At 37.3% G+C, this 14,042-nt stretch overlaps 1 protein-coding gene across 31 annotated transcripts in view; it reads left to right on the top strand.

Moving 5' to 3' along the window:
• SLC25A26 (solute carrier family 25 member 26) overlaps positions 1 to 14,042 on the top strand; it is a 196,152-nt gene that overhangs the window by 83,476 nt on the left and 98,634 nt on the right. For 27 of the 31 annotated variants that reach the window (XR_013357699.1, XR_013357700.1, XR_013357702.1 and 24 more), the window contains one exon: positions 743 to 852. The exons of the other annotated variants lie outside the window; for them this stretch is intronic. Coding sequence is in view for 23 of the 27 variants with exons in the window: in XM_077858140.1 (XP_077714266.1) it covers positions 743 to 852 (110 nt within the window). In the remaining 4 variants the exon portion in view is untranslated. The remainder of the gene's footprint in view (positions 1 to 742; positions 853 to 14,042) is intronic. 31 annotated transcript variants of the gene reach the window in all.

Genomic DNA, 14,042 nt, shown 5'->3' with positions numbered 1-14,042 from the left:
TATGAAGCTCTTTTTCTAAGTGTTTTAGACTTTACTATGATTTTGTTCAAACGTCCTTCAAAAGATGAATTTGTCTTTCATTTATCTTTCATGCCTTATCTTTTAAGAAAGTGATAAACATCTTTTGATTAACAGTACATGGCAGGTTTTAAAGCTGTCTTGTGCCTAAGATAAGTTTGTGGTGACAGTGAGAGCTTTTTTGAGATTTGATTTCCAGTTGTAATTAAATAGTTGATTATTTCCTTGATGTAAAGGTGAGATGATATAGCAAAAAGTAGCCATAGTTATTTTGAGTGAACAGCAATAAAACATTATCAAATAGATATTTTATTTAAAGTATATATTTTCAGTCTTAACCTCTTTATAAATCAGCATAGCTGATTGTTCTATTTTATGTAACGGTAATTAGGATTACAGAAATTTGTATCTTATTCTAGAATGGTTACTAAAAAAATATCAAGTGACTTATTACTACAAAATGATGAATGCCAGGTTTGCTGTTAGGCTTCCTCAGAACTAGGATCGTGTCTTCTGCATTTTTATAAATCCAGGATTGGGCATATAATATGGGCTAAGTAAATTCTGCAAGAGTGGGGCAGGGAGGAAGAGTATGTGTTCACCTATTATCGTTATATCTTACAATTTAATAATTATTGTTGTAAATTTTTTTGAGACACCTATTTCTTAACAGTTTGAATATATATTTAAACTTTTTGAAAGACTGGCTTGTTTTAAATTTCAGCTGCTGCTTTTTTTATCACCTATGAATATGTGAAATGGTTTTTGCATACTGATTCATCTTCATATTTAATGCCTGTGAAGCATATGTTGGCTGCCTCTGCTGGAGAAGTGGTAAGTAACAAGTTATGTGTGTAAAATACTTACAGAAACCATGCATATATCTTTGGTGCAGATAATACTTTGATTTTTAAAAGACAATTCTTATAAGTTATGAAAGTCTAAAACACCAATAAATGTAAATGGATTAAATACGATAGTTAAAAGATAGAGTCTAGATAGAATGAAAGAAAAATCCAGCAATATGCTATTTTCAAGAGACAGCCTAAAACATATTTATACAGAAAGAATGAAATTAAAAAGATGGAAGTAGATATCCATGCATATTGTGATGGCTTTGTGTTGTGTCAACATAACTGAGCTGGAACTCTATTTCCTAGAACTCCCTTTCCAGGATCATTCCAGGTTATGCTGGCTATAAGATAAACTAGCACAAGATTTGAAAGGTGGAAGTGAAGCAATAGTTGTGTTGATGCTTACAAGGTTGGTGTTAGAATCTGGTCTACAGCCTCTCCAGTTCCTACTGGATCATCTCCTTCAGCTTCTCTAAATTCTGAGACAGATGTGTGGGCTCTGCAGTGAAGAATGCTAGTTTATACTACAAGTCACCCACATCAGTAAGGTTGGTGAGAAACAGATGGGTCAGTTTATCCTTTGTCCTTCCCCATTTCACATCATTTCATCCTTCCCCCTGCCTGCCCTCTGATTTCTGTCCTAACGCTAGATGTAGAATGACTATTCTACATAACCTGCTTAATCAGCTCCCACAATTACAGTTTACACCTATAATAATCCTTTATTCTTATCACTGAAGAAGAGCTGATAGAGTTATGTTAGTGTCAGGCAAAAAAATCACTGAAAGCCAAAAACCAAAGAGACTATCATATAGTGATATAAGGAATAATTCTCTTGGGAGATGCAATAAACTTGATATAATCTCAAAATATAAAGGAGAGATTGCCAGAAGAACAAGGAGAAATACTAGAAATGTAATTTTTTAAAATTTAATTTTTTCCCATCATGATAATTGTACTCTTTAATCCCATCCCCTATTTCACCCATCCTCCCACCCACCAAAACTATAATTTTTGTTGGAGATGTTAACTTCTATCTGTAAAAATCTTAAGACCAGACAGGCAGAAACATTTATTGAGACCATAGAAGATTTGAACAAGAGAATGACAAGATGGGGCTAATGGATATGTGTAGAGCTCTGCACCTAAGAGTTGAAGATTATTTACTTTTTTCTAGCATACTTGGAACATGAATAAAAATGTATGAACCAGTAGTACAACAAAGTGAATTTCAACAAGTAGTGTAAAGACAAGGTTGTACAGATCATTTGATCATAGTAGAATAAACTTGGAAAGCAATGACATAGTAGAATAAACTTGGAAAGCAATGACAAGATAGGCAGTCCCTCTCTCAATACTATTGTGTTGATATCTGTGTCTGTCCTTATGTCGGTACCACATAGTCTTGATTACTGCAGTTTTGTGCTAAGTTTGGAAATCAGTAAGTATGAGTCTTCCACCTTTGTTCTTTTCTATCAAGATTGTTTTGCCTATTCTGGTCTCTTGCATTTTCATGTGAATTTTAGAATCAGCTTATCAATGTCAGTAAAAAAGGCAACTTAGATTGTGATAGGGATCACATCAAATCTGCAAATCAATTTTGGAGACAGTTGCTATATTAGAAATACTGAATTTTCTGATGTATAAATATATGGTGTTTTTCTACTTATTTAGGTACTGATTTTTTTTAAACAGTGTTTTGTAGTTTCAGAGTATAAGTTTTATACTCCTCTTGATAATTTATTCCATTTATTCCTTTTGGTGCTATTCTAAATGGAAATTTTTAAAAAATTTCATTTTTGGGGCACCTGGGTGACTTGGTTGAGTATCTGCCTTGAGTGTCTGCCTTCATGATCCTGGAGTCCTTTAATGGAGCCCCATATTGGGCTGCCTGCACAGTGGAGGGTCTGCTTCTCCCTTTGCCTCTCTGTACCTCACATCCCCTGCTTGTGTTCTCTCTCTTGCTTGCTCATTCTCTCAAATAAATAAATAAAATCTTTTAAAAATAAAATTTCATTTTCCATTAGTTCATTGCTACATGTAGAAATGATTTTGTTTTCATATATTGATCTTGTATCTTGTAACTCTGGGGAACTCATTAATCAGTTCTGAAGCTGTTTAGTGGATTCCTTAGAATTTTCTATGCATGAGGTCATATTCTCTGCAAATAGAGGTAGTTATACTTCTTTCTTTTCAGTCTCTATGCCTTCTATTTTATTATTATTTTTTGCCTAATTGACCTGACTAGAAGCTCTAGTACAGTGTAGAATAGGAGTGGCGGGAGTGTGAGTCCTTACGTTTTTTTCTGATCTCAGGAAGGAGGTCTTAGTGTTCCACTATTAAGTATGATGTTAGCTGTGAGGTTTTCATAGATGTTCTTTATCAAGTTGAGGAAGTTGCCTTCTGTTCCTAGTTTGTTGGATGAATTTTTTTTTTTTTTTTTTTTACATTGTGAAGGTTGCATTTTGTCCATGTTTCTGTTCATCTATTGAGGTAATCATGAGACTTTTGTTTTTTACTTTGCTGATATGGTGTATTACATTAATTGGTTTTCAAACATTAAACCACTCTTGCATTATTGGAATAAATCTCACTTGATCGTTGTATATAATACTTTTTACTTAGGGCTAGGTTTTATTTACTGAGGACTTCTGTTTCTTTATTCATAAGAGATAAAAGTCTATACCTTTTATTGTGTCTTGCTAGTTTTGGTATCAAGGTAGAACTGGCCTCATAGCAGGAATTGGGAAATGTTAAGATAATTTAAAAGAAAGTTATTTTAAAGATATATAGTCAAGTTAATTATATCATTTTAGTTGATGAAAACATATCAGATTATATCTGGGAAATCCAGTAGAAAAGGAATTATGGGCAAAAGTCTGTTATACAGAAAAGCAGTATCCCTCTGTGTGATAATATGAATTGTTGAGGTTATGATGTTTGATAAAGACAAAAGATGATCTCTGCTCTCCTTTGTTATTTTTGTGTCTTAAAAAATTATTTTCTTGTATCTAGGATATATAAAACCTCATACTTTTTCATTACTGTAAAATGAGTTTCTTTTTTTAAGAATTTTAATTCTAGTATAGTTAACATACAGTGTCATATTAGTTTCAAATGTATAATACTTGGGCTTCCCGAGGGGAGCCTGCTTCTCCCTCTGCCATTTATTCTCTCATGAATAAATAAATAAAATCTTTAAAAAAATGATTTTTCAGAACCCAAATTAAGTCTGGATTTTTAAAAAAAATGCTTTCATGATTTATTGAAGTTACAAAAATGATGGGACCAGCAGTGAGTGTATTGATTTCTGAGTGGCAGGGAACACAAGTGGTAATTCTTTCATGAGCCATGGACCCATTTAGGAATCTAATGATTGGCTGTCTCTCCAGGAAATTGAATGCATGAACATTTTGCATAGAATTTCTGGACATTTTCATTCCCTCTACTCTTACTTGAAGTAGGAACTCCTGTGCTTGAAGTGTACTGGAAAATTAGCTTAAACTGCAATTTAAAAGCAATGTATACTTAATTTAAAAACAATCCTTTAACCTATTATCCCAGGTTTAGATTTTTTTCTGTGATTATGTTCTGATTTTAGAACCTCATTATATGCTGTATTTTTTGAGTATATAAAAGAATAACAAGTTATGAGAGTTTCAGTGTCTCTCAGAATGTGAAACTGTCCTTGTGACAGCTCTTGCCTCATTATTTTAGAATTGCATGTTGGTTAAGCTGAAATATTCTCATAAATTCAGTATTTAGTTTATATTTTATAGCATTTTGCCGAAAACAGGCAGCAAAAAGAACTTGGCCTCTTACTTCATCTCACATGGGGCCATCTTGCCTGAAAGCTAATTTGCCATGTCAAAGGATAGGCTTTCTTAAATTTTTTTTTTAAAGATTTTATTTATTTATTCATGAGAGACACAGAGAGAGGCAGAGACATGGGCAGAGGGAGAAGCAGGCTCCCCTCGGGAAGCCCAATGGGAGCCTCAATCCCAGGATTGTGACCTGAGCCAAAGGAAGACACTGAATCACTGAACCACCCCCAGGTGCTCTGGTTTTCTTCAATTTGAATACTGAAGCCTTTGTCATTGTGTTCTTTGTGTGAACTCTAGGGTGTAGGAGCTGGGGTAGGTAGATGTGAGCTAGGAAACAAGTGTTTATACCCTAGAGATAAACAGTTCTGGGACAGTCATATTTTTATTACGTCTCTCAGGATTTCTGTGGTCCCTTAGATGGTAAGGCCTAATGTCAGATACCTTTTTATAGTTTCTGTGGTGCCTGGAGAACTTTAAAAAGAGAAGCAATCAGTAGCGGGTATGTAGATTGACTTCACAGGTGAGACTTATCTTGATGGTATTTGATTGATTTTAAATTTAGTTACAGTGTCCTATGTTGAAAAGATTTTTAGAGTGTGTGGAAATGTTGATTATGATGCTCCAGTTATCTTTGTACTTTTTTTTTTTTTAAGATTTTAATTATTCATTTGAGATAGCGCAAATGGGGGCAGAGAGAGAGGGAGAAGCAGGCTCCTCACTTAGCGGGGAGCCTGATATGGGGCACGATCCCAGAACCCTGAGATCACGACCTGAACCAAAGTCAGATGCTTAACCAACTTAAAAAAAAAAAAAAAAAGATTTTATTTATTTATTCATGAGAGACACAGGCAGAGGGGGAAGCAAGCTCCCTACAGGGAGCCTGATGTGGGACTCCATCCTGGATTCTGGGATCAGGCCCTGAGCCAAAGGCAGATGCCCAATTCCTGAGCCACCCAAGCGTCCCTTTTTTTTTTTTTTTTTTAAAGATTTCATTTATTTATTTGAGAGAGAGAGAGAGAGAGCGAGCACGTGGGCAAGAGAGCACATGCATGAGTGGAGGGAGGGGCAGAGGTTCCCTGTTCAGAAGTTCCCTTCAGGGGGTTTGATTGCAGGATCATGGGATCATGGGATCATGACCTGAGCCAAAGGCAGATGCTTGGACTGAACCACCTGGGTTCTGTCTTTATACTTTCTTAAAAATACTTACCAAAGCCATTCAGTATCTATTTTCTCAATAAATGCTTGGGAAATGTATATACTGCCTTCCTATTTTAGTACCTTGTTTCAGATTCATGGATCGAAGATCTTTGGTTTCAGATTCATACAGGTGTGGTTGCTAGAAATAAGAGAAAGAAATAGAATTTAGGAGAAGCAATTTTCATTGGTAAAATAAAGAGCAATGGGAAACATTTAAAGCTGTCAGTGGTCAGAAAGGTTTAGAGACCTAGAGAAAATAAATAGTTTCGTTCCCTCATTGTTCTGTAACACATACTTTGATAGAAGATTGTTAATTTGCAAATAGATTCTTAGAAACAATAACCTATTGTTATTGTTGGTATCCTTTGTGTCCACAATTGCTTTGTTGTAGCACTTCTAAGTATATGAAAGAAAGAAAAGCACAGTGCCCTAATAACCATCCCCTGTAGCAGCACCTTGATTAAAACTTAATGATGAATCAATAAAACTATAATTACAACCTTCTACCTTATGTTTGTAATTTGGAATACAGTAAAATCAATCAAATAAGATTTAATATGTAACAACAGTGAGATAGTCTTTTGTGCCATTTTTATTAGGAAGTTTGCTGCACCAAATCTCTAAATCCCTGCCTCAATTATTTTGCAGCTCAGCTTTCATCAGACACAGAAGAAGCCCTGTGAGAAGTAGAATCTGTAATTAGATCAGAAGGGTTGGGGGCAGGTTTACTCTAATACAGCAGATGCTGTAACATTACAGCTATAGTGATATTTTAAGTCTTTAAGATTTTACTTTTCCCAGGTCTTATCCTACTTTTGGCTTAAGTTCATATTGTTTGCAGAAATAAAAGAACATTGACATTTCTTTGCAGCCTAATGTAGCCACTCTGAATTTAATGTGTACATGGGTGACAGATGTGTGGATGTCCCTATATACATAGATGCAGGTTGATTATCCTTTTTGGCCACATTCTAATTTGGGATTGAGAAAGCTAGGAAATATATCATGTTTTGTAGATACTTTTCTGACAGCTTCTAATAGTAGTTCTCCAAGTGCAGCCCAGAGAGCACCTACTTTAGATTCAGTTGCCTGGGCAGGTTACAAATGATGATTTTTGGAGATGGCACCCGGAATCCTGCATTTTATTTTATTTTTTAAAAAGATTTTTATTTGAGAGTGGGAGAGAGAGAATAAGCGGTGGGGAGGGGTGGGGGGTAGAGAGAGGGAGAGACAGATGCAGACTCCCTGCTGAGCAGAGAGCCCAATGTGGGACTTGATCTAGGACCCTGAGATCATGACCTGAGCTGAAGGCAGATGCTGGATTGACTGAGCCACCCAGGAGCTCTGGAACCCTGCATTTTAAACAAAATTCCTAGGTATTCTGGTACTCAGTGATATTTAAGCACCACTGATTTAGAGTCATCAAAAATTTAAATGTATATTCCACTACTAAATGTTTTTACTGAATTGGTTCAGCAGTCCCACACTGAGGAATATGTTAGCTAGTGGCTCAAGGAGTGCCATATACTGATCAGAAGTGCAATTCCTTTTGTCTTCCTCAGAATTATAAACTTTTAGACCTACTAAAAGGCCTAGTTTAATAAAGACTGGCTAGTTCTGAGGGTGGCAGTGCACTCAGACATGTCGATTTGGATTTTGGAAATAAAGTGAGGGTGGCACCAAGACCTGACATTTCCTTCAAGGCCCATGCCATCTAAGATGCCTTGAAAACAAAGGCAATTTATGTTGTTTAGCTTATCTACCAACTGACAAGGTCCTTGGACCTTCTATGTGCTGTAGTCCATACAGGGCTCATTGGTTATAAGCATATGGATTAAGTACATCATTAGCACCTCATTTTTTTTTCCAGCTTTCCCACTGAATTGGCTATTTGGAAGTTCATGCCTTGATTCAGTGAGGAGTGTTTGTCAGCAACAAAACACATGTTAGTTACCATTGTGTTTTCCCAAGTGGGACTTAGGCCATTTTTGATTATGTTGTTAATATGTTTTAAAATACATTTATAGGGGCACCTGTCTGGCTATGTCAGGGGAGCATGCAACTCTTTTTTTTTTTTAAACATATTTTTAAATTTTTTATTTATTTATGATAGAGAGAGAGAGAGAGAGAGAGAGGCAGAGACACAGGCAGAGGGAGAAGCAGGCTCCATGCACCAAGAGCCCGATGTGGGATTCGATCCCGGGTCTCCAGGATCGCACCCTGGGCCAAAGGCAGGCGCTAACCCGCTGCGCCACCCAGGGATCCCGAGCATGCAACTCTTGATTTCAGGTTGGTCAGTTCGAGCCCACAAAGGATATAGAGATTTCTTTAAAAAAAATTAAGGATCTCCTGAGTGGGTCATCTGTAAGCATCCAGCTCTTGGTTTTGGCTCAGGTCATGGTCTCAGAGTTGTGAAATCAAGTCCCATGTCGCACTCCTCACTCAGCAGGGAGTCTGCTTGAGATTCTCTCCCTCTTCCCCTCCTCTTCCCCCTCCACTCCCCACTCATACACTCTCTCTCAAATAAATCTTTATAAAAAGACCCTGAATTCCTTAAAAAATTTTTTTATATGTATTTATAGTGGTTTTTTTTTTAAGATTTTATTTATTCATGAGAGACACACAGAGAGAGGCAGAGACATAGGCAGAGGGAGAAGCAGGCTCCCTGCTGGGAGCCTGATGTGGGACTCAATCCCAGGACCTGGGAACACAACCTGAGCTGAAGGCAGATGCTCAATTGCTGAGCCACCCAGGCGTCCCGTTGTGCACATATTTAAACTCTCTGACAGTCTTCTCAGTTCAGTCAGCTAAGCACACCCTACTTTTCAGCTGTCTCCGCCATATGAGCCTGAGTGAAAGTGAATGTGCAGAGCAGGGAGAAGAGGGGGACAGGACCTGAGAGTCTGTCTGGGCATGGCATGGCCCATGTCTGGTGATGATCCTGCTTAAAGTATAAGCATGAATGTACAAAGAAAATTTTCAGGGAAGCTTTATAAAGAACAGTTTTCCCTACCATCCCTCCAGTTTTTCTTTTTTTAAGATTTTATTTATTTTAGAGCAAGAGAGGAGTGAGAGACTGAGCAGGGAGAGGGATAAAGAGAGAGGGTGAGAATCTTAAGCAGAGTGTGGGGCTTGATGTGAGGCTTGATCCCAAGACCCCAAGATCATGCCCTGAGCTGAAATTAAGAGTTGGCTGCCCAACCAACTGAGCCACCCAGGCTCCCCCATCCCACTAGTTTCTTAATGACTTCCTTCTTTAACACATTTCAGTTTGTTTTCTGTTTTATAGATTTTCTTTTCTTTCCCTGTTATAGTATGCAGCATTAGTTCAGATGATATTGATTCATCATCTAGGAGAGTGTATTTCATTGACTATCTTGTTTAATTAGTGGTCAAGAGGGAAGGGAAGCTCTGTTGGCTTTTTATTTAAGAGCAGCATCAGTTTTTGGAACACAAATTAAGTTCAGTTTTATAGAAATAGTGAACAAGATTTTCATGTAAGATGATGAAGTTGAAATAGTTTCAAGCCACAAGAGTGTTACTTGGTCAGTTATTGCCATTACAGTGTAAGGAGGAAAACCAAATACTTCTCTCCAAGGACCAAACTAGTGATGATAGGATTAGTTACTTCTGAGCAAGTCTGCATTTGACAAACCTTTACATTTTCAGATGTTATTTTGTTAAAATTAGGGTTCTTGGTGGCATAATGAATTAAATGCCACTATTACAAAATTGCTTTGATTTGTAATTGTATACTTTTCAATATTTGAGTGCCTATTCTCTGTCGGACACTGTGATGGGTGCTTAAAAACACAGAATAAGAAATTTTGATTCCTGTCCTTGGGGAACGTATAAATAAATTGGATATATTTATTATAGAACTAGAGAATACATGAGGATTTCTGTAACGAGGTAGCATATGGATCATAGATGGCAAGTAACACAGATCAGAGTTGGAACTCTGACTTGTCACATAGCTTATTTGCTGTGTGTCCATTGACTATTTACTTAACCTCACTGTGTTGCCATTTTCCTTATCTAAAAAAACAGGATTAATGTGCCTCACTTACAGTTCTTCTAAGGATTAAGTGATACATCACTTAAGTGCTCAGCCTAGCATCTAGTCCAGTAAATATTGGTTCCAGTCCATGTCACACGAAGTGCAGGATGTAGCACAATTTTAGAGTTTTAGAGTTTGGGGAAGGAATCACTTCAGAAGATGATGAAAATTCAGAGAATTTCAGTGACTCGTTCAAGGTTTCCCAGCTGCTGTGGACTGTAAAACACTATTGTAGAATGAATGGTTAGACAGACACTTCTCTGCATACTTCCAGGAGCACTTTCGTCTTTTACTTTTCATAATATTTTAAAAATGGCAAAAGTGATGCAGAATTGGCAACGAGATATGTATTACTCTGGTAATATTGTGAATTCTGAACACTTTGTTTTGTTTTTTAAAGATTTTATTAAGTGATCTCTATACCCAGTGGGGCTCGAACTGACAACCCAAGATCAAGAGTTGCATGGTCCACTGACTCAGCTGGTCATATGCCCCGTTGTGGGTTTCTTAAAATAAGAAAAGGTTAGAGTTCTAAAATGTGCTGTTGGTTACTATGGTGGACAAAGAAATGGTCTCCTAAAGATATCCTAGACCCTAAAATCTGTGAATATGTTATCTAGCATGGCAAAAAGGACTTAGCAGACAAGATCAAGTTAAGGATCTTGAGATGGGAAGATTTTCCTGGATTATCTAGGTGAGCCCAGTGTAATTATAAACATCCTTACAAGAGGAATACAGGGAAGCTGAGGAGAGAGGCTTTAAGATGCTGTGCTCTGTCTTAGAGAGGGACCACAAACCACAGAATGCGGGTAGCCTCTAAAAATGAGGGAATAGATGCTCCCTTAGAGCCTCCAGAAGGAATACCACCTGGCTGACAATTTGGTTTCAGCTCAGTAAGACCTCCAGAATTTTACGAGTAAATTTGTGTTATTTTAAGCCTCTTACTGTGTGGTAATTTGTTAGAGCAGCAATAGGCAACTAATATAGTTAGCATTAGATGTCAGTCTCCTCCACTATCAGATTTTATGTGTGTTGAAGTCTACACCTCTGTCCATGGGGTTTTTGTCACCTCCTGTGAAACCACAGCTCATTTCTGTTACAGAAAGGAACAAAAGTGAAAAAGCCATTTAAGGCTAAAGTTTTCTGTAGAATTGTGTGAACAGCCTTCACAGACAAAGCCTAAAAGATGATGTAATTATTTTTGTTGAAAAGATTATTAACCTGATAATCCAGACTTCTGCCTAGAGTCTGGATTATCAAGGATAGTAGTTTTGTCAGAGACAAGACTAACAAAAATGAAAAATTTTTATTCTAGTGTCTATTGGCTGTTTATATGAGTGGAAAGAGTCTAGATGTAAAGAATGTATTATGGGGGGACGCCTGGGTGGCTCAGTGGTTGAGTGCCTGCCTTCAGCCCAGGGTGTGATCCTGGGGTCCCTGGGATCAAGTCCCATGTTGGGCTCCCTGCCTCCCTCTGCCTGTGTCTCTGCCCCTATCTCTGTGTCTCTCATGAATAAATAAAATCTTAAAAAAAAGAAATGTATTATGAATTTAGGGGCCCCATCAGTGGATAAAATTTAAACTCTAAGGATGGTAAATCAGGAGTTAGAAAATTGCTGTTAGGATTATTTTATTGGCAGCTGTGATTCCATTAGTAACCAGGAGATGGCAGAGTTGACACACAGATGAGCTGTTCCATCCTAGAGGTTTTGATTTTAAATGGTGGTCTAGAAAGGTACGTTAGGTATTCTTAATTTGGAAACCTGCTTCCCAGAATTTTGAGAATTGTACAAAGAAGGTGAAATAAAATACAACTAAGTAAGTTGTGCATTTCAGAAATTTTCAGGGTGTTGAGGTTCCTCTCCCTCTTACTCATTTATCACATTGGAGTTTACTCTGCAAAGCCCAAAGCAGCCTTTGCTTTGAATGTGATTAAATTTTGGCTGTATTCCCCTTATTTAGGTTTCTCTGTTGAGCTTACTGTAGGTTTGCCTGTCTAAACATGAAGAATTAACTCATACTGAACTTTGAAACTTTAATTTCATTGGGTGTACATATATATGATAGATCTTTGGTGAGAAATAATTCTCGAGATGATAACCAAAAGATATGGGTTTCACCCTTACTTCCTAACCCAAGTAGTGCTCTGACCCTCCCTAACCTTTGTCTCAGATTGATATGTATTTAATCATGCTGACAATTGGCTTCTAGTATCGGAGGCCTATTAACAGGCTGTTGATTAGGTTTCACCAAGAAAAATAAAAATCAGACAAGTTACTGTGAGCTGCGTTGGCCTGGTTGGGGAAAGGATGTTAATGGAAGACACTATTGGTGATGCCCAGTGACCTTGAAGAGCATTTCAAGAGTGAGAGGACAGGGGTGCCTGAGTGGCTGAGTCTGTTAAACATCTGCCTTTGGCTCAAGGTCCTGGGATTGAGCCCTGAATTGGGCCTGCTCAGTGGGGAGCCCATTTTTCCCTCTCCCTCTGCCTCTCCCCTGACTCCTGTGCCTGCACACACCCTCTCTCAAATGGATACATCTTAAAAAAAAAAAAAAAGATAAGTGAGACAGTGACAGGTTGGCTGTGTAGAAGGTAGGTGGCTGTGGCAATGAAAGAACCAGAAAGAACCAGATTTAGCAGCATCTCTCTCCCTTCTTCTTCCTCCTCTGCCCTCATACCTTTTATCAAACGGGAGGGTGAAGTTCACTGTAATTTTTCCCCTTTTTACACATTTAGTCTTAGCACCATAGTTTTATATCTTGGTGGTTAGTAAATGCTAGATGGAGACATTCAGGTCTCCATTGCAAAAAAACAATTCAAGTTAAACACGTCAAGTAAGTTTTTATTTACGTCAAAGAAAGAAAAACCTTGACAGCTTCATTATCAATTTTTAATCTGAAGTTTGTCATGCTTTTTGGTATGTTTAATTCTAATGAAGCCAGTATTACATTTTAATGCTGACAAAAGATGGGAACATATATTTTCTTTATGTAAAATCTTAGTCATTTTGTCTTCTGATAGACCTCTGACATATAAAACACTCTTGGGTTTAATGAAAATGCCACCATTCCTGTGTCATGGAATCATACTGAACCCTAGATTTGTGAGGAAAGAATGCTCTAAAGAATGGATTTACCAAGAGACCCACAGATAACATTATTTCCTTTCATGGAATCACAATCCTGTAACATGTTTTTGTTCTTGTGCAGTGAAATACCCTGTTGTGGCTCAGATTCAAATCCAAGAAAGATCAGAGTTAATAGAAAACCAAATTGAAGGCAGTGGAGTCACTGGAAGAAATAGACAGTGGCCTCTCTCTTATGCCAAAATTGCCATGCCGTGCAAGTCAGGAAGCCGTGCTGGGGTGCTTTGTACCTCTTCAGTTAGCGAGATTGTTTTTCATCTGAGAACCTTTTCAAAGTTTTTGTTTTGCTTCTGTATTTTTGAGAAATAAAAATATAATGTAAGAACATGAAGGGTTATGAAGCATGAAGTTCCATAAATATTTATACCAAGCCACACAAGGAGACAATTCCTATTTTCTTGACATATTGGGGTTGTACTTCACTCTTGACCTCTTGAATTGAAAAATACAAGGAGTTAGTGAGCCTTTTTCCTTCTTTTCTCTTTTCTTTTTTATTTATTTTCATTTCTTTAATGAGTTTTAGATGGTAGGAGCTATCCTTTTAGGTTCATGTAAGTTTCAATGATCTTTATTTTCTGTCCTTGTTTATAAGTATGACTTTAAAAGTTTACACACTTATAAAGAATAACATGATTTATGCCCAGTTTTAGGCCTTAGTGGTAAGGTGTTTAATTTGTTTTTTGCATGTGTGATTATCTCTAAATTAAAAATAAGTATTTGTCAAGGCTAATAAGTAGGATTGCATTGAAAAGCATATTTTAAAATTATTTTTAAAGATTTTATTTTTTTATTAGAGTGAGAGAGGGAGAACATGATTTGGGGGAGGGTCACAGGGAGAGGGAGAAACAGACTCACCGCAGAGTGGGGAGCCCAATGCGAGGCTCAATCTCTGGACCCTGAGATCATAACCTGAGCCAAAATCAGATGCTCAACTGCTTGAGCT

Source organism: Canis aureus, chromosome 19 (genome assembly GCF_053574225.1).
Source record: "Canis aureus isolate CA01 chromosome 19, VMU_Caureus_v.1.0, whole genome shotgun sequence".
NCBI lineage: Eukaryota > Metazoa > Chordata > Mammalia > Carnivora > Canidae > Canis > Canis aureus.
Note: the sequence above shows the minus strand (reverse complement) of the source record. Positions and strands in the feature narration are given on the sequence as shown.